The sequence below is a fragment of the Nyctibius grandis genome, chromosome 4 (genome assembly GCF_013368605.1).
Source record: "Nyctibius grandis isolate bNycGra1 chromosome 4, bNycGra1.pri, whole genome shotgun sequence".
Lineage (NCBI taxonomy): Eukaryota > Metazoa > Chordata > Aves > Nyctibiiformes > Nyctibiidae > Nyctibius > Nyctibius grandis.
Window position 1 is genome coordinate 2,086,654 of NC_090661.1, and position 26,020 is coordinate 2,112,673.

Sequence of the window (26,020 nt, forward strand, 5' to 3'; positions counted from 1 at the left end):
ACATGGGTTAGTGGTGGCCTTGGCAGTGCTGGGTTAACGGTTGGACTCGATGATCTTAAAGGTCTTTTCCAACCAAAACGATTCCATGATTCTGTAATTCATTTAAATAGCCCTGGCATGAGTGTCGACACTCTTAGGAACGCATCTTGTAAGTGGCTACTTTTTTGAGCTTGCCAAGATGATGAGGTCTATTGGGTGCCCTCAGATATGTTCAAAATTATTTTGTCCTGTGCCTACGGCTGTATTACGGTGTATTGTGGTGTATTATGGTATATTATGGTGTATTACGGTGTATTGTGGTGTATTACGGTGTATTATGGTATATTATGGTGTATTACGGTGTATTATAGCCCATGCCACAGCTGAAGATGCCAGGCAGCTGCCTGTTGCGGGGGCCCGAAGCTCTCTCCTCTTTCCACCACCAACCCCCCCGCCTGCAGCTCCGCTCACTGTATCTCCGGGCCTTGCAGCCTCGGAGCACGGCGGGGCTGCCCCGGGGCTGCCCCGGGGCCCCGCTGGCACCGCGCAGCCGCTCAGCGGCGCTCTCCGGCCGGCCACCGCGCGTCCCCCTCGGGGGGCGGGAGCAAGGCCAGCGGGACCCAATGGGCGTGCGGGAATGAGGGAAGGCGGGGCTTGAGGGAGCGGAGAGCCAATGGGAGGCGGGCTAGCGGGCCGGTGTTCAAGAGGAGGTTGGGAAGGAGCGCGGACGGGGGGAGACGGGCGGTGCTGGCGGGGAGGGCCCGGCCGGCGCGGGGCTGAGCGGAGCCGAGCCGAGCCGAGCCGAGCCGAGCCGAGCCCAGCCCAGCCCACCCAGCCCAACCATGGAGGACCCCGAGCCCGGCCGGGCTCTGCGGCGCTTCACCTGGGAGGAGATCGGGCAGCGGAGCGGGCGGGGGCCGGCGCCGCAGGAGCGCTGGCTGGTGATCGAGAGGAAGGTGTACGACATCAGCCGCTTCTGCCGGAGGCACCCGGGAGGCTCCCGGGTCATCAGCCACTACGCCGGGCAGGACGCCACGGTGAGGGGCGGCGGCGGCGGCAGGGCGTCCCTCCCCGGCTCTTGCAGGGCGGCCAGAGGAGGGATGCTGGGGGCAGGGGCAGAAGTGTGGTGTTCCCCCACACACACTGTTGCAGGGAGGGCGAGGAGGGGTGGCCTGCGTGGAGGGGGGGGTCCCCGGGGACAAACCCGGCGGGGGCGGTGGGGGGGGACGGGTACTCGGCGTTGTCACACACGCACGGTGTTAGCCCGGGTGTGCTGAGCGGTTGTTGTCCTGGGTGGCTGTTTTTACACGGTAACATTTCTGAAGAAATAGCTAAAACGTGCGCAAAGAGGGTGTCCGCGGCCGGGCATAAATCTAGGGGGAAAAAAACCCATCATTTTTGCACACATACAGTAATTAAGAACACTCTTGTTTTACACACGTTTAGTCCCAGGCCAGATCCGAACAGAACCACCCGAGGTACCGGTAGGGACACAGGTGTGTGCACAGGCTTGTTTTTTGCAAGAATGCGAATGCATTCAGCCTCCTCTAACTTTAAAAACCCAGCACGATGTTTCCAAGAGGTGGCACTAGTGCAAAATATTCCTGAAAGTCGTATTTCAGTCTTTAAAAAAAAAAAAAATCATTCATGTCTGAATGCCAGTGACGGTTGCAAAGCAGGGTAAACGTTGTTTGACTTGGCAGCAGGGTGTGGGGGAATTCTGTTGGTGTTATTTCCTTCCTTTGTCTGCTTATGTCTTCACAAAAGAAAATGCATTTCTCCAAATGTAAGTATTTAGACCCAAGGGCAGGTGTGGGATGTCAAAACTACCTCAAGAGTGGTACCTCAGTACTCAAGAGTCCCTGAGCAGAAAGGATGACACTTGAGACCTAGTGCATCGTATGCATATATATAATTTAAAGCCCAAAATAACGTGAATTTGCACATTCTCCATGAGGTCAGGATGCACACGTGCATTTTCGAAGCCCCGTTGGCATTGTGTGATGAGAACTGGGTTGGTCACTGTGGCCAGCACAGGGCTGAACACAGTGGGACGGTCACATTGCAGCCAACTGCATTCTTTAGGCGTTATCATCTGTCTCACTGCTGGGTGCAATTAAACTGCTGACCGCTCAGGAACCCGAGCCAAGTAAATTCCAATTTTTCTAATAGTTTTGTCCTGGAAATGTAAAGAATCAGGCTCCTGAAACCCAGAAAAACTGGAAAGTAAAGAAAGAACACTTTTAGTTTGCTGGATGCCACTGGAGTGTTCTGATTTCTAGAAGGTGCAATCAGTGGTCCCTTAAGGATTGCACTGCCGGATTTTTACAGCCTCCATGGGAAGGATTGGTCTAAACGTGTGGTACCATCCTCCTCTGGTCTGCCCACATACTTCTCCCCATTTTTTTTCCCCTATTCCAATGAGAAAATGCAAATGTACATTTCCCCTCTCCTCTTCCTCTCCTTTATTCACATCAGCCTGAGCAGAGAGGATGCTACATCTGAAGTACAACAGGGCTGATCCAGAGCTGGCAACATCAGCTGTTTTTTTAACCCCTTTCTTGACTAGAGATCTTTTAAAAGGATAATTTATTTTAAAAGCATGCAATCACGAGCTAGTAATTATAGTGGTGCCATGTGTGCTCAGGGACTTTGTGGTCTAAATGCAGTGATAGAATCTATAGTGATAACAATCACTAGTGAGGTTTTTTTCACCTGGCTGCCTGGTTGCCATGGAGATTGACATTACATTTAATGATAAAAGTAATTGATTTCCCTAACAGGCATCTTTTGAATGGTATGGAGGGAAAAAAAAGGCCTTTTCGTGGGACTCTTCAGAAATATGGAGGGGAAGCAGATGGGGAACAGGAGGCAGGTAGCAAGAAAACAAAACTATTCTAGGAAGATGTAGCAGGGTGGGCATGGGGGATTGCCAAAGAAGCACGTTTGGAACAACGTGGGGCTTTTGAGAGAGTCGTCTGGGTCACCAGAAGCTGCCATCACCTGTCTGTGTCCTGCCTGTCCCATTTTTTTTCCCCAGTTCAGCCAGCTGGTTCAGTTTTTGTGCTAACATGTAGCCCTTCTCCCTTGTCAGACTTTCATTTCAGGATATGGGGCCTGAGTTAAAAAAAGATGGAAGGTAAAGACAAAATAGAGACAGATGAGTATGTGGTTCAGATGATGTATCTTGAGGTTCAACAGGATATAAAATTTTCAGATTCAGAGGTAAGAGTGGAGTGAGCCCATATTTCTCAGTGACCTGCACTTAACAGGATCCAGATAGAAAATGATACAGAGAGTTCAGCTTCAAATGATCATTTATGGTGTGAAGAAAGCAGTAGGGTTTGTGGCAGTAAAATCCAGTTCAGCCAGCTCCATTAGTTGGGTTGCTTTCTGCTGAGTCCAGGATATCATGAAATATATTTCTTTTGCTGCCACCTGAACGATCGTTTTTCTTCATCCCGTTCCTATATCTGTATTTCAGGATCCTTTCATAGCATTTCATCTTGACAAGACACTAGTAAGAAAGTACATGAGCCCACTCTTGATTGGGGAGCTGGCACCAGATCAACCCAGCTTTGAGCCCAGCAAGAATGTAAGTATCTTAAAAACTCGGTGTTGGTGTTGAAATTGTGCTATTTAACTTCTCTTGCTGGCAGCCAGAATTCCCTCTACATAAAATGATAATATCTCCTGGAATCACTGTGTTGGTCTGAAGCTTCCCCTTCACTTCACTTCATGTCATTACAGAATCACAGAATCACAGATGTCAGGGATTGGAAGGGACCTCGAAAGATCATCTAGTCCAATCCCCCTGCCGGGGCAGGATTGCCTAGACCATATCACACAGGAACGCGTCCAGGCGGGTTTTGAATGTCTCCAGAGAAGGAGACTCCACAACCTCTCTGGGCAGCCTGTTCCAGTGTTTGGTCACCCTCACCGTAAAGAAGTTTTTCGTCATATTTACGTGGAACCTCCTGTGTTCCAGCTTGCGCCCGTTGGCCCTTGTCCTGTCAAGGGATGTCACTGAGAAGAGCCTGGCTCCATCCTCATGACACTTGCCCTTTACATATTTATAAACATTAATGAGGTCACCCCTCAGTCTCCTCTTCTCTAAGCTAAAGAGACCCAGCTCTCTCAGCCTCTCCTCATAAGGGAGATGTTCCACCCCCTTCATCATCCTCGTGGCTCTGCGCTGGACTCTCTCTAGCAGTTCCCTGTCCTTCTTGAACTGAGGGGCCCAGAACTGGACACAATATTCCAGATGCGGCCTCACCAGGGCAGAGTAGAGGGGGAGGAGAACCTCTCTTGACCTGCTAACCACACCCCTTCTAATACACCCCAGGATGCCATTGGCCTTCTTGGCCACCAGGGCACATTGCTGGCTCATGGTCATCCTGCTGTCCACTAGGACCCCCAGGTCCCTTTCCCCTACGCTGCTCTCCAACAGGTCTGTAGTAGTAGTCTTAGTGAAGATGTGTCTCCAGGTGACCCTCAGCTTTTCCCTGTTGCCACAGTAGCTCCTTGAGCTCCTCTTTGAGTTCCTGAGGCATTTTCAGACCAGCAGATACCCTTGGGTCTCCCCACAGAAAAAACTGGTAGAAGATTTCCGTGAACTGCGTGCAACCGTTGAGAAGATGGGGCTTTTCAACCCCAGCCTCACCTTTTTCATCCTGTGTCTCTGTCACATCTTGGTGTTGGATGTTGCAGCTTGGCTCACCATCTGGTATTTTGGAGCATCCACAGTGCCTTTCCTCTTCTCTGCAGTGCTTCTAGGCATTGTCCAGGTAAGCAGCTAGGTAAAAAGAAGCCCCAGAAACACCAAAAGCCAGCCCTTTGAGACTTAGGTGCTCATTGCCATAAGCACAGGAGAAATCTTATCTTCATGGACTTCCTGAAATTCTCCTTCTCCCTACGTTCCACCGAAGGGGCAAAATTCCAGTGCCACGACATGCTGCTTTGGTAGAGCAGGCTTTGCCCTGCTTTATCCTTCCCATAGTTTGTCAAAGCCCTCCTTATTCCCAGCCTTCTTCCTACAATGAAAGCCATGCTACGCTTCTGAGGTCCCTTGTGCCAGAACTCCAAGGCTCTGTGCAGGGGCCAAGCCACCGTGTTCCCATGGGAACTTGCAGCGAGTTAGAGGAGAGGGCAGAGCAGCTCTCAAAGCCCCAGCTATTCCTCCTGTGGCCAGCTGATCCCCTTGGAATTACAAGTACTCGGAGGAGGCAGCAGCAAGCTGCTCCTTAAAGGAGACTTTGTTGCTGATTTCAGTGCAGTTTTGTAAGAGAATAAATGGTGTTTCTGAGGCCCATGGCTTTTTTCCCTCCGTGATTTTTTTCTTTCTCATGAAAACAACTATCAGGCACTAAAAGTCATTAGGCAAAGTCTGGACTGCAGTGGTATGTAGCAAAAGATAAGTGTTTGGACTGGGTCTTAGCAGTGGAAGTGCTCTTGCTATCCAGGGGTTTGTTGTGAGGAGCGTGGGAGTGGGAGAAGGAAAGCCCTTTTCTGATGCAGAGGCTCCTGATTCTTCTTTTTCCCCAGCAGCACTGTTTTGTTTTGTTTTGTTTTTTTGAATTCCAGGCCCAGGCTGGCTGGCTCCAGCATGATTTTGGACACCTTTCAGTCTTTAGCAAGTCCAGATGGAACCACTGGGTGCACAAGTTCGTGATCGGCCATCTGAAGGTGGGCATTCAGTGCTGAGAGGGGCTGCTAGAGCCTTGCCTGGGATGCTCTGCAGTCAAAACCCATCTCGGTATAAGAAGAAAGCAAATGCAAGGAACTACTGGGGAGGGAGGACTAAGGGCTGAAGATACAACTTCTTTACGACACTCTCTTCTCATCCCTTCCTGCAGGGAGCACCAGCCAGCTGGTGGAATCACCTCCACTTCCAACACCACGCTAAACCCAACTGCTTCCGAAAGGACCCTGACGTTAACATGCACCCCTTATTTTTCGCTTTGGGAAAAACACTCTCTGTAGAGGTGAGACCTGATGAAGGCTGGGAGATTACAGCATTAGGAGTCAAATTTGGAAAGCTGCAGAGCTTGGAGACCAGTGACCGGTTGGTTTGGTCAATGAGCTGTCTCCGTAATTCAGGAATTTAGAGAAGGTGCAGCTTGGCATTAATGGCCTTTGAAAAACAAGAAGAAAAAAGATCCTGACACATCAGTAGCTTCCATATACTTAACTTTGCAACCGTTTTTTTATGGTTTTTGCCCTAATACAATCTTGCTGCGGGTTGAAATTTTCCAAATTTATTCTGAAGGTTTAAAGAAAAACATCAAAACTGCTTCTATAATATGAGAAGTACATCCAGAAAATGGTTTGAGTTGACCTGCTGGTTTAATAGTGCTACTTTGCCTTCCACTAGTCCCTAATATTCCTTAGTAATACTTCAATACTTGTGAGATTTTTCTTAAAATTTCAACAGAAGTTATTTTTGCTACGCTTTAAAATAAGAATGAGATATTTGTTGCAAGTTCATGTTTCTCTGATGAGAGACTCGCAGTTGTATGAAGATAAGATTGCAAGTTCTCCTTAGCAAGATCAGCTTTGACTAATTACAGTGTTTTGGGAAAAGAATCACAGAATCAACCAGGTTGGAAGAGCCCTCTGGGATCATCGAGTCCAACCATTGCCCTGACACCACCATGGCAACTAGACCAGGGCACTAAGTGCCATGTCCAGGCTTTGCTTAAACCCCTCCAGAGATGGTGACTCCACCACCTCCCTGGGCAGCCCCTTCCAATGGCTAGTGACCCTTTCTGAGACAGGGTCAGAAGAAGCAGCAGATGACAAACAAGGACTATTTGGATGTTTTACAATCACTGATCAAAGAATCTATTTCAGTGGCCTCAGTTGGACAAGGGGTGTCAGATCAGATCCCATCTGGAGTCCCAACTTTATTTCTGGTGCAACTCTGCAATTAATTGAATGGCTTTATAATTTGCTGGTCCTTTAAAAAAAATAGTTACATAAATTCATAGTGTCACCTGGCTTAAATGCTCTGTTTTGCATTGAAATGAAGGGAGGGCTGCTGTCTGGAATTGGTGTGGACACGTACAGGGATGTAGTGGAGTTCCTCAAGGAAGTCAGCGATGTGATCTGTTATGTTTATACAGTGAACACTGAAAAATCAGCAGTCTCAGAGGGAGGATAATCAGTTCACCCCTGTTCCTTTGGACACAGATTAATGTCTAGATGCTCATTTCTCTGCTCTGGAGACTAATTGCAAGTAGGTGGGCGTTCTACACAGGGTCATCTTTGTTAACGGTGTCATAAGTTTGTCTTTTTTTCCCGAAGCTCTGTGTGGGCAGCCTGTTCTGGTGCCTCGTGGGGTTTTGGGTTTAAGTGTTACTGGGCAACTGTGCCCTCTGGAGGGAAGGAGCTTCCAGTGCACCTCGCTGTTGGTGCTGCAAGGGACTGCCCAGCCTCTTGTGCATCCAAGGCAGGGATGAAAACTTACCGTAGCAGTCACAGACTGAAGTGCCAGGGTGATGATGAAGCCAATGGCGTGGTGGATGCTGGCATGGTTTGAGAGGACATCTCTTTCAAAAGTTAGGAGGTATCTAAGCATGTGCTTCTTTGAAAGCGTCGGTAGGACTGTATGCACAGATGTCTTTAGCTGTCTTCACAGCCTGATTAATTTGCTTATTTTAACAGCTTGGTGTACAAAAGAAGAAATTCATGCCTTATAACCACCAGCACAAGTACTTCTTCATCAGTGAGTAACCCTACCCTTTTGCAGTTGTACGGACAGCATTTGCTCAACCCCTTCCCTTTCCAGTTCATCTCACTGGGATAAAAGGGCACAGTTAATGTCTCTGCAATCTATTTCTCCGCTCTAGTTGGTCCCCCAGCTCTGGTGCCTCTTTACTTCCAGTGGTACATATTCTACTTCGTGGTACAGCGGAAACAGTGGGTGGTAAGTCAGCTCCACTTTGCCAGTGGTGACTTCTCCATCTTTTACAGATATATTCAGTGCAAGAAATCACTAGGAGGAACTCTGAGCTGTGTGTGTCTGTGGCAAGGGGTGTGGGTATATGATCTGGGAAATAACGTTTGCTGGGGGAGAGAGGGTATCTTCCACACAGCCCTTCTCCTCTGTAAAAGGTCCATTCACAGTTGGGTGACAAAAGATGTTCTCCAATGTTCTGGCTCAGTCCGGTTTCTAGAGACTTTGGAAAAAAATGCAGAAAAAGCTGACTCTTCTCTGAGATGTTGGGGTTAGAGACAAGGCATTATGCTGTTTTATTCTTGCCTGGGAGGTGGGACAGTCAGGAGAATATGAGCATGAGGGAAATAAGAGACTGCAAGAGATGTGAAGAGGGACAAAAAAGGATGAGATGGAGGTAAACCAGAGCTCTTCATTCATTTCATTGGCTAGGTTTTTGATTTTCTCACTGCTTTCTTTAGATCCAGAGGAAAACATGATGTTTTAGAGCACGTCCTCTCTAGTGTTTGCCCTGCACTGGGCTCATAGGACCAGGATAATTCCTGAGTACAGGAATGGCTGGGGAGTGGCTGTGTGTCAGATTGCTTTGTGATGGGGCTGGGGAGGAAAAATCTATCAGTAGAAGATATTATGGGAGGTTTTAAAGGGAGTGCCACATAGAGTGGACAGTAAATTCAGAAGCCAGTAATTTTTCCTCTTAATGAAGTTTTGTCTGTTCCCTGTACTACAGGACCTGGCCTGGATGCTGACCTTCTACATCCGATTCTTTCTCACCTACTTGCCCTTACTGGGGGTGAAGGGTATCCTGGGGCTTCATCTGTTAGTCAGGTATCATTCAACTTATAATTCCTTCATTTTCTCCACACAGTTTCTATTGATCCTTCGCATCAGCTTTTCTTCAGCCTCCTGGTTATCGTTCTCATCGGCTCCCTATTCTTCTGTCCCCTTATGCCTTTCAGCAAGACAGAGGTTGTCGTTTGTCATTGACAGGACAAGGGGCAATGGGTGCAAGCTGGAACACAGGAGGTTCCACATAAATATGAGGAAAAACTTCTTTACGGTGAGGGTGACCGAACACTGGAACAGGCTGCCCAGAGAGGTTGTGGAGTCTCATTCTCTGGAGACATTCAAAACCCGCCTGGACGCGTTCCTGTGTGATATGGTCTAGGCAATCCTGCTCCAGCAGAGGACTGGACTAGATGATCTTTTGAGGTCCCTTCCAATCCCTAACATTCTGTGATTCTGTGATTCTGTCATTAGAAGGTAGAAGGTATGGGTAAGTCTGATCTGCTGATCAGATGTTTTGGGTTCCTGGTGTTCATTTTGTCAAGCAATGACTAACTTGTATGTGTACAGGTGGTTTGTACTGACTTATTACGGCACAGGTGTGAGATCATTGATGGTTTTGTGTGTGTTTGTATGCACAGGTTTATAGAGAGTAACTGGTTTGTCTGGATTACACAAATGAATCACATCCCGATGCACATTGATTATGATAAGAACGTGGACTGGTTCTCTACCCAGGTAAGACCTTCTTTTTAGAGACCTGTGTCTTTGAAGGTGAGAAGTTATAGTTCTGGCTACATAATGCCCAAGAGAGCTGATTGCAGAAGTGGTGGGAACTGGGGGGGGAAAACATAAGCAGCTTGTCCTCGCTGTGTGAAGTGAGTGATTAGCGCAAAGAAAGAAGGTGCAGAAGTGGGATGGAGGCTTCAAATGCTGAGCACAGATGGCTCAAGGAAAATAATGAGAGATGCTGCAATGCTCTTCAGGTAGAGAGCTTCCCGTGCATGAAGGATGCAGATCTCTCGTGTGCTCTATCTTATTTTAGTTCTGAAGCCATCACAGCTTTTTAAGTGAGAGAGGTGAAGGTCATGGTTGTTATGGCTTGTCTTACTGGGGAAGTCAAGTCTGTTCTCCTAAATTATGTCCCTAACAATTGTATATCACAGCGTGGCCATCCTGTGTTGACTGGAGATAGCTCTTGGAGTTGCTGTGTTCAGCCAGGAGGCATGTGATGATAAGGAACTTGTACCTGTTTACTGTTGTGTTTGACACATGTAAGAGAAGGGGCCTCCCTAAAACAACCCTTAAATGTTACTGCTTTTTCTCTCAGCTCCAGGCAACCTGTAATGTTCATCAGTCCTTGTTCAATGACTGGTTTAGTGGACATCTGAACTTCCAAATCGAGCACCAGTGAGTTGAAGCATGGGTTGGGGATGCCAGGGAATTTCAAGGAGTACTAGTTACACTAGGTCTGAAGAGCCTACAAGGTCCCAGCTAATACAAGAACAAAAGATCATGTGGGTAAATTTTGTGCTCTTTATACGGGGATGGAATGGGAACTCCACAAACTTTTCGGAGCACCAGTAGGCACCAGCACCACTTCAGATATGAGTAACATGGCACAGGAGTGAGAACTACCAGCCTCCTGGTTAGTACAGATACTGACTGAAGTGACATGAGAGGGACCACTACAAAGCACTAATGGCTACGGGCACAAGGGGAGGTTGAGGCATTCCCAGGCTTAGGCACAGAAGAGGGGCAGGGATTCTCTGGGGTGATGACAAATGCCATTGAATCACCATATTCTTTTCCCACAGCCTTTTTCCTACAATGCCTCGACACAACTACTGGAAGGTGGCTCCTCTGGTGAAGTCCCTGTGTGCCAAACATGGTATTAAGTACCAGTGCAAGCCGTTGCTCACCGCCTTTGCAGACATCGTGCAGTATGTATCAACCTGCTGCATTCCCTAGGTGGAGGGTTCTCCAGTACTATGGAGTGAACAAGCGAGGGCCATGGGAAGGGGAGAGGCAGCCAGCTTGGATCACAGAAGTTCTGTGAAGAGCTGTAGATAGTACAGGTGACTATGAAAGGGATTGGAAAACTGTTCAGCCGTGGTGCTGGTTTCAGTAGCAGCAGACAGAAGGTGGCAGCAGGAACAACCTAACAGACAGCTCCTTTTCTTCAGCTCTGAAGAGCCAGAGGTCAGTAGAATGTCAAGCCTCTGTCTCCGAGCATGCTCCAGGGAAAGAGATGTTTTCATAAAGATGAGTTTGAACTGTCATTCATTCTTTCTTTTTTCTTCCCCTCCTTGCCCCTCAGATATTTCTTACTCCGTTGAAAAGTCATGTGGCTTTCTTCTGCTGTGCTTGCCCCTTTTGTTTTCATTCTAATTAAGTTGTTTGCTTTAGCCATCCAGTCGTTGTCTGATGGAGCCCCAGTCGTTTGGCTCTTCTTTATCTTTCCAAGGAGCTGTAGTCTACATTGCCTTGCCTCTGAAGATCTCTGAGCAACCTGAGCTAGTTGAAGATGTCCCTGCTCATTGCAGGAGGGTTGGACTAGATGACCTTTAAAGGTCCCTTCCAACCCAAACTATTCCATGATTCAGTGATCTTTTATCAATCTCTAGACAGGAATTCTTCCCACAAGGCTCTGTTCCCTGGACACTGTATTTCATTACCTTGTTTCTAAGGAAATGTGTTTCTCTCTTGGCAGCTCTTTGAAAGATTCAGGGGAGCTCTGGCTTGATGCCTATCTACATAAATAAGAAGCAGTGGATCCTTACAGAGGAATTCCCCACCCTTCTTGCCTCCTGTGGTGATCACCATGAAAACAGAGCACAGAGGAGAGAGAGCTGGCTAAGCCAGAGGTGGGGAGGTGGTGCCACTTAATTCCGTTGATGAATGTGATTAATATGATTTTTTTTTTAAAAGATGTGTTCTTAATTCTTCTTGTGCTTCTTTCATTCCTCTTCTCTGGTGCTGAGTTATGGGGAAAAGCTGAATGGAGGAGGTTATGTCCCACCAAGCTGAAGGCAGCTTTGGGGCTGGGAACAGATGCCTTTTTGTCTGCTGATACTTCATTTGCTGAGTATATAGGAGGGGAGTCTCTTATCTAACATAGGCTTTTGTGAGGTGGCTCTCATGAGCGTAGCAAGAGAGTTGAGACAGTATGAACTCAACATGGGAGTTATTAAAATGTGGAAGCAATAATGAATTGTGTGGGGACAGTATTTTCAAATAGCTATGTGTGATTAACAATGGCAACAGAAGTGCCCAAATCAAGGGGCAGTGGAGAGCACGTGAGAGCCCAACCTGATTTGTATGTGTGCGGGTGAGGTGGAGAAGTTGCACGCAGTTCTGTAGGAATAAGCATGAGGAAAAAGATCTAATTAGAGCCCTAATGGAGGCAGAGAAACAGGAAAGTGCAGGTTATTCCCCAGGCACGTAGATGTGGGAGCTCAGCGTGCCATATTCTGTGGGAATGCTGCCCACCACATCTCTTAAACGCTGAAGGCCTCTGGGTTATTTGCCCGTTGATAACCTCCCATGGAGTCTCTGCAAGTGGTTTCCACAGTGCCATACTTCTGAGTGTTATTGAACCTGTTATGGAAGTCAGAAGAGACAGAAATATGGTCCATGCTCAGGATCCCTACAAGGGTGACTAAGGAAGCAAAAGGGTAATCGGTCTGTGGTCACCTGAAGCTTCACTCTTTTTCTGAGTGATTTGTTAAGCAGAGAGAACTCATGACTTCTGGCCCATGGAGCAGGAGGTATTCCTCTCTGAGCTGCAGACAAATTTAATGAAGTCGTAGAAGTGTTAGGGGTTGGAGTACTGTTTAAATGCATTTAGCTTTTCAATTGGCAGAAGTCAGCGGGCTGCACACCTGTGGGCACACATCAGCCAGTACATTGCTGGTCTTTCTCCGTGGGATGATGTGCCTTCAAAACACGCTCCAAGAGGGCATGGACTGTGTGATTTACTGGAATGTGAATTAGCCTTCCTGCATTTCCTGGTGGCTTTTCATTTCCGACACCAATGTTACAGATGCCAAACTAGGATGTAGCACCTGGCATAGCACTGATGAAGATGAGTCCATCACCCGTGGCTTATTCTCCAGAGGTGGTGGGTTGATTTTGAGGAACATATGGTGCTTTTTCTGATTAACATCCAAAAGGAGGATGGCTTGTGAGGGAATGGAAGAAATGTATCTTCCCTGGCCGAGAATGTTGTTAAGCACAGAATAAAATTGTAGTGGAAATAATAAAATAATTATTAAATCTTTGATACCTGCTGATAAAGACCATAAAGGAAATGGGCCTTAGTTACTCTTTTGCCTTGTTTTTTCCTGCTCCATTTCTTTCCCTTTTATTATTAGAACTGTTCATGGAGGAAAGTCTAATAATAAAATTCCTTATCTTACCAATTATTGCTGTCATCATAGTAAAATATGTCTGCACAAGAGTCTGCACTCTCTAAAACATGGAACAAATGCCTGTCCACAGCTGCAGAGAGAGAACTGTCACAAACCTCAGCACTTGTATTTCAGAGGAAGGGAATCAGCTTGTGTGAAGTATAAACAAACATACAAGTAGAATGGTATCAACAGGCAAGGAAGGTACCCTTCTTCTTTTGTCAGGACAAGTTTTCAATCGTCTCTGACAAAAGAGGGGACTGAACCTAAGCTTCTCTGCTGGATGCTGGTGCTCTAGCCACAGAGATACTTTATAAAAGTCTAAGTACTTCTGACATGTTTTGAAAGAAGACAGCAAGACTTCAGCTCAGTTCATGAAGCTTCAAAAGTACTTACCAAGTGGATTGTGACAAGTGAGGTAAGTAGAAGAAACGCTGCTTGTAGGTCAAGTGGGCCATAAGTTCAACACCATTGAAGCGCTTGGTGTTTCCCAGCAAGTGGCTTTTTTTTTGAATGGCCAGAGTCAGAACTTTAATTATCTGGATGATTAATTTTGAAAGTTCAAATATATTTAAGCTACACTCAGGGCTAGGATGATGTAGGAGTTAACAGTTTTGAAGAGAATAATGCGTCTAAGTTCCACCTTAGTGCCTGAGACCTTAGGAGACTTCTGTTGTGTTTTTTCTGCCACAGTAAAGAGGAAACATCCACAACACAATAAAACAATTGCCTGACTAACCAGGAAAAATAACACGTGATGAACTGATTCACAGTCCTAAAGGGTAAGAGCAAAAGGGGACCTGAATCAACATAAGCAGGTCTGTGTACGTTGAGTTTGCTAGAAGTTCTCCAGATGTATGACAGCTCAGGAGGAGAAGGAAGCTGTGTGACAACTTCTTCAGTTTCTGTGATTACTCTGGGCTGTTTAGAGTCCACAGGGGCAGATTACTCCAACATGTCATAATACTGAAATTTTACAACAATATTCAAGTGCAAGTCCAAAACCCCTTTCAGGTTCTCTGACCATGCATTGGGATACACCTTTTTGGAACACCACCACCAGCCCCAAATTTGCCATTTAGTGGAAGTCCTTTGGCTTCACAGTTCAGCCTTAGAACGTGGAACCTGAGCCTTGTGAAACAGCCACAGGATGGCAGTCAAGCATCGGAACGGAAGGAGGACACACAGCCACACACTGGGAACTGAAGCTTGAGCGTTTAAAGGCTCTGGTCTGGCTATTATCCTACTGTTCTGTTCACTTAAAGGAAGTAAATATGAAATTAATGCACAGCTCAAAGCAACTTTTGGCTGATGTGAGAATGGAGCTCCTAAAACTCACTAACCACAGCATTATATCCCCATCTCACCCTCTGTAATAGCTAAGACTGGGTTACAATAACCTTTGCCTGTAAGCAGGAATAAGTTGTTGGGCCTTTTGCTTTTGGGTCTTTGAACCTAAAGCTCTTAGGCTTTAGGTTCAGCCTAAACACTAGGAAATGAGAAGTGTGTTAAATATCTAGTACAGATGTAGTAAACATAAAAATTCATTTTCTCTGAAGATGTCTCCAGTGGATCTGATCATGAGGCAGGGGAGAGTAATTAATCTTCTGCTGTTGGTAATTTTTCAAAGCCAAGTGACACTAAGATGGTAGTTGTGAGGTTTTTGTCTTGCATTCACGTATCATGTACTTGCATGCTCTTTTTCTGCCACAGTTGTGGCAGGTTAGGCAATGCAGTATCTGAATTACATGGTGTAAGCAGCGATTTAATTCATAGGATTAATTGTTAAAAAAACCCCTGGCACTGTAGCAAAGCTTATTTAGGGATGAAGACAGAGCATTTACACCCAAGGTGAAGCCTGTTAGTTTTCAGCCTCTCCATGGCGTTTGGATGTTGGGAGAGGATATAATCCCCAAAGATGTTCAAAGGAGAACAAATTCATTAGGCATTTGCATGGGGTCTGAAAAACTGTAGTCTGAGGTTCATAAGGCTTTGAAGATTATCCAGTTAAGCGGAGTATCATTGGAAAAAGAAGTGGCTCCAGCCCAGAATAAATTACTTTTTTCAAATCAGGGAGGAACATTTTCAGCAATGGAGTAGCTGGAATTATAAAAACATTAGGGTGATGTTAAAACAGTTAAGGGTGTTGGGTCAACTGGGAGAGGAAAACGCTGTAGTTTTCCCCTTCCCAACACCCAGTTGTTTTGACTTGTTAATGTAACGAATGATCTGGATCTGCACTCCTTGCCGAGCCCACGCATGTGTTTGCTTCCATTGTCCTGAACACCTGAAGAGGTGAACTGTGTTGTTTATAGTAATTTCTCCATCTCTAGAAAAGAAGAAGTGAAGATGATTGTAGGTCCGTACAGGATAGATGATGGATGCAGCTGAGCCACTCGAAAACAGGATGATTTGTTGCTTCCCAAGATAGGTTCTTTTATAAGGAATATAAAAAGGTTTCTTAACAAGACAGGTGTGCAAGACTAATGTATTAACGCAACACTACTCATGGGTGGCGAAAGAAAGCATTACATTACACTGGAAGAGGGTTCATTGGCATGGATGTGGTTTCTGTGCAATTTACATCTGCCACAGCAGCCAATATAAAGTGTTCAGCAAATGGTGAGGAATTTCTACAAAGAAAGTTTTGAAACAGCAATAAAAACTGATGTACCAATGAGTGCTTGTATGAAAGGCTGATTACGATGGCGTCCTTTAGGCGAAATAGTTTGCTTCTGTGGGAAGCAGTTTTGTAGAGTTGGAGGATCAAGTGACACAATGCTTTTTTTCCAGGAAAATTAGCTTAAAATATACCTCAATAAATAAAATATCATCTAACTGTAACTTTAATCACTGGAATGCTTGTCTAAGGACAAGAGAGTCTTTAGAACATCAGGTTCATGTGTGTCTGACACTTCCACTAGATGTTCTAGGAATACTGTGGAGACATACTCAGTCATGGTAAAAATTGCCCTTCCATTTTGGTTATATATTCTGACCTCATGCTTTATTCAGTAAATACTGAATACAGGCAAGGTTGTTAAGGCCTTTGTTCAGTTGCGTTCTGAAAACCTGCAGGGGCAGAGATCCCGTAGGCTCTCTAGGCAGCGTCTTCCAAAGCTTAATCCCCTTTGTAGTGAAAACTTTTGTCAGGACCTCCCTTGTTTCATTTTCTTACCTGCCCCTTTCCTCACCCTGGCTCAAAACCCGCTGCAGCTGCAGAAAAGGGAGCAAGATTTTGCCCTCAGTGACAGACACAGGCCCTGGTAAAAAGCACATGGAGGTAAATGAAGTGACCCTGCCTACTTGGAGTGTCCCCATGCAGAATCTTGTCTGCGTGGCTCATTACCGAAATACAAAATTCTGTTTCTCCTAAAAGATAAAATAAGAACAAACCCATTTGTATGGGTATCTTAAACTCAATTCAAGGAGAACCAGTCACTGCTGGTGATGATTCCTTGTATACTGTAGCTGTTGTTTGCTTTGACTCAGAAAGAGATCAGGGCAGTCCTGTGGCCAGTGTTATCAGAATTAGGTCACCTCCTGCATAATAGACCTTTTGGGATGAACATGGCTGCTTCTAGAACAACAATTTAGATACATAGCCAGATAGAATGATAACTTCTTCTGGCAAGAAAAGATGACAGTGTCCTAACAAGTGAGTCTGAATTCCTTTCCAGGATCATCTCACAATCAGTTACGAAAAAGGAACAAGATGAAGTAATAAATGCTGGATGTTGCCCAAGTAAAACAAAAGGCAAATGAAGATGCTGCCAATGAGCTCATGTTATGTCTTGGTCATTTTGAGGTTCTTTTTATTTTATTCCCTCTTCTCCCCTCATCCAAGAGGGAGATCAGAAACATGTGACTTCACTTGAGAAAGCTACAGATATTTCTGTCTTGAACAAATATTCCAAAGTTAACAAAGTAGAGGAATAAATAAGGGGCAAAGGCCTGCTGGAGTCTAATTCAGATTCCAGAACAGGTGTTCTGAGTAGCTGGTTCATGTTATGGTCTGTGTCTTATAGACAACTTCTAATTCTTGAAGAAAACTTTTCTTCTGATAGAGCAACAACATTGCTTTAACAAAGCTAGTCACCACCCATAACTGCTGTGAGGCAGAACATGTCAAGACAGGGATGGACTAGAATAGATTCCTAAACTTTGTGTCATGAGATACAGGACTAGAGGCAGAACATGGGGAAGTTTTTTTCTGAAAATAAAAAAGGGAGCATTTGCAAAGTGGCTGAAGTCAGAGCAATAGGACTCATCAGGATTCTTTTCTGCCTTAGTTTGGAGCCCTGGTGTACTCTAGCCTGTTGTATTTGCCAATGAGGAACTTGTCAGAGGGAATCAGGATGATGTCTGGCCCAGCAGTAGGAATTGGGACTTCCTGTAATATGGGAGGAAAGCAGGATTGCCTTGGCAATGCCTCAGTCCTCAAAAGCTGTCTTGGGGGGTAAAATTCTTACTCATGCTTTTGAAGCATGAATAAGACTCATGCTGGCTCAGACCAATTGCCTTATAATTAACTGTACTTGGGAAGTTAACTACCTGACAGACGGATGCTCTACTCTCAGAGTTAAAATGGGATCTAGCATGATGCCTTCTTGGTTAAAATGGGTAGCAGCTGAACTTCTTGTTGTAAGATAGACCTACATGTCCCACATATGAATCTAAAAAGCCCCACAGTTATTCCACTGCCTCAAATTTTAGGGTAGTGACGAAGCCTTAGTTCCTCTAGGGATGAAGAGGTCTGTGCAGTTATGTTCACTGAGAGTGGCATGCTATCCCAGGAGTCTGCATACTTTATGGGAAACCTGGATGGAGAAAGTGGAAATAGGTCAACATTGGACAGACTCTGCTACTGCAAAAGGGAGAACCTTGTGGTCTTAAGCACGGTCACTAGGTTGCCTAGACAATGCCCGCCCAATAATATGTTTGATTGCCCACATATGAAAGCTCCTAACACTCTGTCTAGCAGGAATTGTCACACAGAGGTAGGATGTTATATGGTTTTCCAGATGTAAAGAGAATTCCACCGTAGTTGTTGGAGACACCTCCAGAACTATAATCAGTTTGACATTGCCTAAAAACTGTCTCAACAGAGAAAAGCTACAGCCAATAAGAACTCAGGAACAAACACAAAGGACTCTAGAAATAGGACAGGAATGGGGTGTAACTTCCATATATTAACTCTCTCTCCATTTAGCCCACATCCAGTGCTAAACAATAATTAGTTGTTTTATCACCCAATGACCCCTCCCAGCTGAGAAAGGGAATTGGGAAAAGGAGAGAGACTCGTGGGTTGAAATTGAAACAGATTTAATAATATAAGAAAATCAATATCAATACTAATACAAAAAAGACAGAGTTATACTTAGCCCATATAGTGGTGGCAAGACCTCCAGGGTTGGTAACCACGAGGAGAGAGAAGAGCATAGAGAGAACAACACATCCCTAGCAAACTTTCCAATTTATAGTGAATGTGAGGTTTGTGGTATAGAATACACCTGTGGCCAGCCTGGCTCAGCTGCCCTGGCTTTTGCTCCTCAGAGCTTTAGCACCTGGCCAACTCAAAACTGCTAATGGCCTTGATCAGTGTGGAAACCTGCATACCAGAGCTGGCCATGAACTAAACCAAAGTGTAACAGAGAACTGATTCTATGATTTTATCCCAGCAAAACCAGGACAAACTCCAAACTGAAGAATTACAAGGTTGCAGAAGGATTGTAGGTATTTGCCTGATGTTTGAACATTTTTCTGCTGCTTAACCATTTTCCTTTATTAACCAGATATTCATGTACAGATCTGGAGTATCCTTTGTCCCTTGAAATGAGCCACTATCAAGACTAGCTTGCTGCTGAAGACCTGTGAGGCCATGCAGAGATCAGATGAAAGCACTCCACGTTGGCAATTCCCCCTCTTAAATATTCTTGTACTTTTAACAAAGAAGGGCATGTGTTGTCGTTCTTGGAACCAAGCTCTCGATGGATCTTGACCTGTGCTGAGCTATATGTCAGCCCTCTTAAGCACATAAACACACCACTCATCTGCATCTGTAAGCACTTCTGCTGCTTCCCTTGTTTTCAGAGAGGTGCAGCTGATTTCCCTCATTAGACAATGATAGTTCTCACTAAAACAAATAAAAGCAAAACAAATGCAACAGAAAAATTCCAAGGAGTTCCTATTGCTGCAGGTTAGGGTCCCTGGGTCCCAAACATGCTAGACCTCTGCCCTTCCACTTTTGCCATGTAGTGTGGAATATCTAGAAATGGGTCCAGAACTCATTCAATTTTTGTCTGAAGTGGTTGAGTGGCTTGTGGCTAAAAGTTGTGATCAAGCTACATGCCCCAGCTTGGCTACACTGCACTTGATCCTTTGCTGTATTTTTTTTAAGAGCAAAGTTTGAAAAATGAAAGAAATTAATCATTACAGTCAGCCAGAGTAAGGAGCTCTGACATGAGTATGGAGGAGTCTTAAGAGTATAAAACCTTTATGGGACTTAGGTCCGTAGCAAGGAGGGGAGAAATAAACTCAGGAAAGCATTTTGGTTTGGTGAGGAGCTATCTCTGAGGCAGACTGGGAATGCAAAGAGTCAGAAAAGGTCATGCAAGTGCAAGTAGGAATTGCTAAAGTGTCAAAGAATTAAACTTTGCAAAAGAAATGAAAGGAAGCAGCAAAAGCTACTTCAGCCATATAACTGAAAAATATGACCGACCTCCTCGTGGAGAGGGTAGGATGTAGAAGTTTAAGGCTGATGCACATGTCTGAGTTGTAATGCATATGTTGCCCTGCTAAGCATATACACTGTAATACGTGTCTGAGGAAGGATGGTATAGGAGGCAGGTGGTGAAGGCCAGAGAACTGAATGATGGTTGAATAGCGCAGGAGGCAAGTTGTTGCAGGATCCCTGCCTCCTATGTTGCAGAGGTTGGAAGGTGGCCCAAGACCCACAGGAAGGACAGAAGGAAGAAGGTGCTCTGTGTGTAGGCTGTGGAACCACCATGGGCGTTTTAATCCTTCCTTATGCCATGTTGTTCCTAACTGGTGTTGCACAAGCCATGTATTAAAAAGAACTTTCAAGCGTGGTCACCTTTTGTAGAGTTCTTCTTTCATGGATGCACAATTTCAGATCGACAGAGCAATCAGAATTGTGTCTGTAATCAGAGGGTGCTCTGCGCTGAACACAGAAAATGCTCTAAAAATGCCGAGTAGTCTGAAAAAAACACCCCCAAATACATGACAGTGGGAAAACAAAATGGGTTTGTTACAGGCATTTAACAATTTTAGCTTGAGTCATGCTGTGTCTTATTTCTTCTTTGTAACAATATACAATGCTACCCCTGTGCTTGAGAGAGGGGCTTTTTAAAGCTGTTAAATTTAGAATTTATAATTTTAGATCAGCTGAATGTAGATGTTAAAGCCACAGAAGAGCCCCTGGGGTTCTGACTTCTGTGAAGCTGGAGGATGTGAAGGGTATATTTCATAGGAATTGCAGGTTAAATGAGATACATAAAAGTGCAGGATGATTGTTGAAGAGATATTGGCCCTGTTTAAAAACAATTTGGGATGTGTAATTACAGATGATGTGTGTAGGAGAAGGCCACATAAGAATTGTAACAGCAAATTGTATCAAGTTTTACAGCTTCATTGTGCAGCATTGCAGCATCTTCTGTGTAGGGGTTTTAGTAACTTACACAGAAGTACAAAAATGTGTATAATATAGTTCAGTGTCTTAATGCAACTTATTGTTCTGTGGGGAGTTTTAGATGAGAAGGTTCACAGTGCTTATTACAGAACCTAATTTTACACCTCCTTGTAATTAACATGGCATCCATCTTGGTGTTTTATTGTTTACCCATAAAATACAACCCAAAGCCAGGAATGAAAGTTAAGTTTTCCACTACCCAAATGGCAGTGCTTCACAGGTGTTTTTCTCTCTTTTGCAAAGGACATTAAGATTGCTTTCAGAAAGGAAAAAAAACCCTTGTGTTAGCTTACTACTGATATCCGGATTGAGGAATGAGAGAAAGTTAATCAAGACTTTGAATATCTGAGCAAACTAAAACCCCCAAGGCAGTGAAGAGAAGAGAACCTCCATTGCAAACTTGATTCTGCCCTACAAAAAAAACCCCTTTTGGCTTCTCTTCCCATTTCTGAAAGTACCTGATGTTTCTGAAAAGTAGCCCCATCTGAGATTCAGGATGGTGTCTCATTAATTCAGAATATACTAAAAAAAAGGGAAACCTGGTCCTTTTCTCCTCCTGACTGACATGGTGTCTTTTAATGTTCTTATCAGGCAAGTGATTATTGGATTTTTTTTTTCTCCAAAACATTTCTTCAAAACAAAATTTTGCAGTCTGCAAAAGTTATTGTCTCTTGAAAAGATTGAGGAGATGTTTCAGTGTGTAGCCTTGTCCTGAATTATGGGTTCCCAATTAAGTTTTGTGTTGGAGAGAAAATAATTTTAATGATTTCAGTTTCCTTGCTGTGTTTGGAAAGAGACATGTCATAGTCACAGAAGAGAGAGTCTTGAGTGAGGATCTATGAAATCCATGAAGGAACACAGGCACTATCAATGGGAGTAGGAGCAGATGGATGCAGGTCAGCTGCCAGATGTCAGAGCCACGTTAGAGGAGAGTGTCCACGAGCCCTCCACAAAAGCAAAGTGCTGTTCCAGCATGGCTTCAGACCAGCCAGGGCAGGGCAGAGAGACTCAGGTCTGCCTACAAAGGTAAGTGCAGCTGTAATTGTAGGTGCTTTCCTCCAAGGTCACGCTTCTCAAACTCTCTGTACTGTTGACATCTAGCCCTGGAGACATGTACAACCCATAGCTGTCTGTCTTTCTTAGGTATAAGTTATCCGTCTGAGCAAGACTGTACAGCTTGTAAAGTAGCTGTTCTTCATCCAGTCTTACCCAGGAGCCTCACTTGATAGGTGTTCGCACAGCCCGTGTGACAGGCTCATGCAAAATTTAGTTTCTGTAGAAAAGGTGGTCAAAAGAACCATAGGTGGCATCCTGTATGACAAAATGACTCGGAACTTAGAGGACTTGTCTAGAACAAGAGATTTTTCTTAGAAACAAGATGTTTCAGTGTATTTTAGTACTAGGGTTTTTTCTGGATCATCCTGTGCTATGCCAGTTTATCTCCAGTGGATTAAGTGTAAACTTAAACATTTACGTGGTACAGGATGAAAATGTTGATGCAACAACTACCAGTTCAGCAGTCACGTACTGGCTCTCTGGAAATCTGGGAAGCTATGGCAAGTGCCTGTACAAGGAGGCTCTTAGTCAGAAAAGCAGCAAGGTGGAACAGCTCTGGGCACATGTACTAGCTCCCAGATGCGTATGACATGGATTTTGGCAGGTGTGTGGGTAGTTGTTGCAGAACACCAAGTATGGTGTAAATTCACTAGCTGATTTCTCAATAGTTTCTCTGGGTGAGCATGACTCTGGCTTTCACTGTCTATCTGGGCTTCTCCATGCAATCTGAAATTTGCTTGGTGACCTGCGTGATATAGACAGAGACAGCTTCTGCTTTCAAATTGGGAAAGGGTTTGTTTGAGGCTTTTTAATGTAATGTAATATCGATAGGCATTACAGGACCCTCTGGATGGGATCTGATGCTAAATAAATTCAGACATGAAATACTACTCACACTGTTAATATCACAGAATCACAGAATGTTAGGGATTGGAAGGGACCTCGAAAGATCATCTAGTCCAATCCCCCTGCCGGAGCAGGATTGCCTAGACCATATCACACAGGAACGCGTCCAGGCGGGTTTTGAATGTCTCCAGAGAAGGAGACTCCACAACCTCTCTGGGCAGCCTGTTCCAGTGCTCAGTCACCCTCACTGTAAAGAAGTTTTTCCTCATATTTATGTGGAACCTCCTGTGCTCCAGCTTGCACCCATTGCCCCTTGTCCTGTCAAGGGATGTCACTGAGAAGAGCCTGGCTCCTCCTCATGACACTTGCCCTTTACATATTTATAAACATTAATGAGGTCACCCCTCAGTCTCCTCTTCTCCAAGCTAAAGAGACCCAGCTCTCTCAGCCTCTCCTCATAAGGGAGATGTTCCACTCCCTTAATCATCTTCGTGGCTCTGCGCTGGACTCTCTCTAGCAGTTCCCTGTCCTTCTTGAACTGAGGGGCCCAGAACTGGACACAATATTCCAGATGCAGCCTCACCAGGGCAGAGTAGATATGGAGGAAAATTATCTTAGAGTTCCCAAGCTTAACTCGTCTAAGTAACAACAGTGGTTTGGTGGACACTGGTACCCACAGTGTGTGTTGTGAAAGTCATGATTACTAACTGTGTGTATAAGCAGAGACATCCTGCACTTGTTCACCCCAATACGTTCCCGGCTCTGGATTCTCCAGCTCCTTGTAGACCAGAATCTAAACCCACATTTTTATCTACTCCTTTTCAGGTAGCTGCTACATTTACAAGTCTGAATATAAGACAATGGGAAGGTTTTTTTGTACTTTCAGCCAGTTGTGGAGTCACTTGAAATAAATCACATATGCAGAAATTTGCAACAACTATTGCATATTTTATTAGCACCATGTCAAGTTCTGAACACGATTTATGTAAGACTCTACGCATCTTCCACGCTAGAAGATGAAGACATCATTAGTGTGGACACTCTTAACTTTTATTTAGAGCAAGATAAAGGGTTACAAAATGCAACGTGACAGCACAGTAGAAATTATTCCCCCATTCTCTTATCATTGCCTTCTAATGAATACCAATAGTCACATTTCTCTTTTACCTAAGGTGGTTCAACCATTGCCACATGTCAGGAACTTCCAAACGGTTGTTTTGGACTTGATTGATTAGTTTGCAAGTTGCGACATGATTTAAAGAATTAGAATTGCATAATTTACAGTTCTGTGTCAGCCAGAAAGACTGCCCACTCCATACAGGGCTGAGGGCAAGGCAGGTGTCTCCTATGTGAGATTTCAGCTGTCTCTACTCTACCCAGCTGGTTTTGGACTACTGTTAATTCACTGGGAAACACAAGGAAGACAAAACCCAAGACGTCACATTTGCCACTGTGTTTGCAGTCCAAGACTTGCACAGAGTGTGCTAAGAAAAGTAATTGCAAGTTGAGAAACGTCATCATCACTTATAGCACAAATATCCTGTAAACTCCATTCCAGAGTTCCTTAAGGACAAACTCTTCAAAATAAAGTTATTCTATATAAATTAAATGATACTTTTCTCCTGATGCAGAGGCCTATCAGTTCATCTCTGCTTTGATCAGCTCTTGCCTAAGCTTGCTGCGTGCCATCTGCTTGGGAGAGAGGGAACGCAGCCATAATCTCACCTCGCCCTGCTGAGGTACCTTGATCAAGAACATAGTTTGGCTTTCTTATCTTTCTGCCTTCCCTGAAATCTGCAAGTTCAGCTGAGTTTTTTCAGTCCTTCCTTGAATTGGGAGCTCATCACAACAACCACTTTTCTTTGAATCACAATATGTGACTTGTCTGTGAAACTCACTGTCACAAGAGATAGTTGAGACCTAGAACTTGTTAGGTTTCAGACAGGGACTGGGCATCATTGTAGACAATATTTGTGGTTATAAACATAAATAAAAGTTTGGGGTAAGGTGGAAAACTCATGATTTGGGATTTAACTCAGTATTGCATTACAAAGGGATAGGATGGAAACCTAAGGAGGACAGACTATATCGTATCTGCCTACTGCTTGTACCTTCCTCAAAACCACCCAAGGCTAGTAATTTTGTATTAAAAAAAATACAAGATTAAGAGAATCCTACATTTCAAGTAGGACAATATTTCATATATGTGGGGTTATTTTTTTCAGAGTCACCTGCAAAACTGATGTGACTTCATATGAAACACAGCATTGCCTTGTCTTTGCTATTTGTTACAGCTGAGGACTCTTACCTCTTTACTGCATAGCAGATCCTCTCTGAGCATCAGAGATATTTAGACTTTGGCTCTACATGACTAATATTTAAGTAAGGCTAATTATGTAGACAGTGCTGTTAAACATAGTTTTAGAAACTCTTAATCTACAGCCAAACTCGGTGTTAACTGTTGTTGTAGTTGTTGTTATTATTACCACTATTATTATTTGCAAGCCCCAAATCTTTTCATGTCTGTTGTTGACTTATGAATTAATTACTTCAACAATGATGTGGTTGAGTGACTGGAGTATACACAGGAAACTCTGGAAACAACTGTGGGCAAAGTATTGTATTAAGCTAAGTTAACTGGAGATGAATAATGTTTTCTTACTGTGTTCTTTCTTTCCTCTGATCTGGTGGTATTTTGATCAACAATGCTTTCCGTTAAGAAAGACAGAAGAATTTAGCATACCAGGGTCAACTTGGAAAATTTCAAAGACCAAAGACAACCTGAAGTTTTTGGGTAGTGACAAGACCATTAAGAGATACCTTGTGGAGTTAGATTGCAGACCTTGGGGCATTCTGCTGTTTTCACTGTGCTAGCGTACAAGTTGGCTCCGTGCCTTGAAGGCAGGAATTACAGTTGAATGAGAGATGTCAGCAAACACCTTTAAGAGCAGCTTTTGGCTCTCCACACAGGCTCCTTTACAGCTTTATATTTTGGTGCTGTATGACATTATGAAGCTTCACTGTATGGCAAATGCAGGATTTCCTGATATTAATGACTGATTAAAGGATAACATGGTGCTGAAAGTGCTTCAGTTTTCTAAGAAGGACACTGAATATTTGCCGCAGAATAGCTGCCCACAGCCTTCCTCTTTCTTCTGGCAAATCCCCATATTGCCTCAGCTATATGGAAGCAAGTTAACAGCTTACCTTATCCAGCTCCTAATCTTCTACAAAGGTGCTCACTTAATAGTCCTTTTTGTCATTTTGCCACCT

At 44.5% G+C, this 26,020-nt stretch overlaps 1 protein-coding gene across 1 annotated transcript; it reads left to right on the plus strand.

Moving 5' to 3' along the window:
* The first annotated feature begins 698 nt into the window (after positions 1–698).
* On the plus strand, positions 699–13,107 carry LOC137661883 (acyl-CoA (8-3)-desaturase-like). Its single transcript, XM_068397624.1, has 12 exons — positions 699–1,016; positions 3,464–3,574; positions 4,569–4,766; positions 5,563–5,664; positions 5,835–5,963; positions 7,645–7,705; positions 7,830–7,906; positions 8,667–8,764; positions 9,364–9,460; positions 10,053–10,132; positions 10,540–10,665; positions 11,436–13,107. Exons 1-12 carry the CDS (start codon positions 822–824, stop codon positions 11,485–11,487), a joined length of 1,326 nt encoding a protein of 441 aa, XP_068253725.1. The 5' UTR covers positions 699–821; the 3' UTR covers positions 11,488–13,107.
* Positions 13,108–26,020: the final 12,913 nt, after the last annotated feature.

Excerpts from the sequence above, each read along its gene's own strand:
- LOC137661883 (XM_068397624.1), top strand. The coding sequence starts at position 822 with ATGGAGGACCCCGAGCCCGGCCGGGCTCTGCGGCGCTTCACCTGGGAG. Across the intron at positions 1,017-3,463 it reads ACGCCGGGCAGGACGCCACG|GATCCTTTCATAGCATTTCA; the intron begins GTGAGGGGCGGC and ends TCTGTATTTCAG. Across the intron at positions 7,706-7,829 it reads GCACAAGTACTTCTTCATCA|TTGGTCCCCCAGCTCTGGTG; the intron begins GTGAGTAACCCT and ends TCTCCGCTCTAG.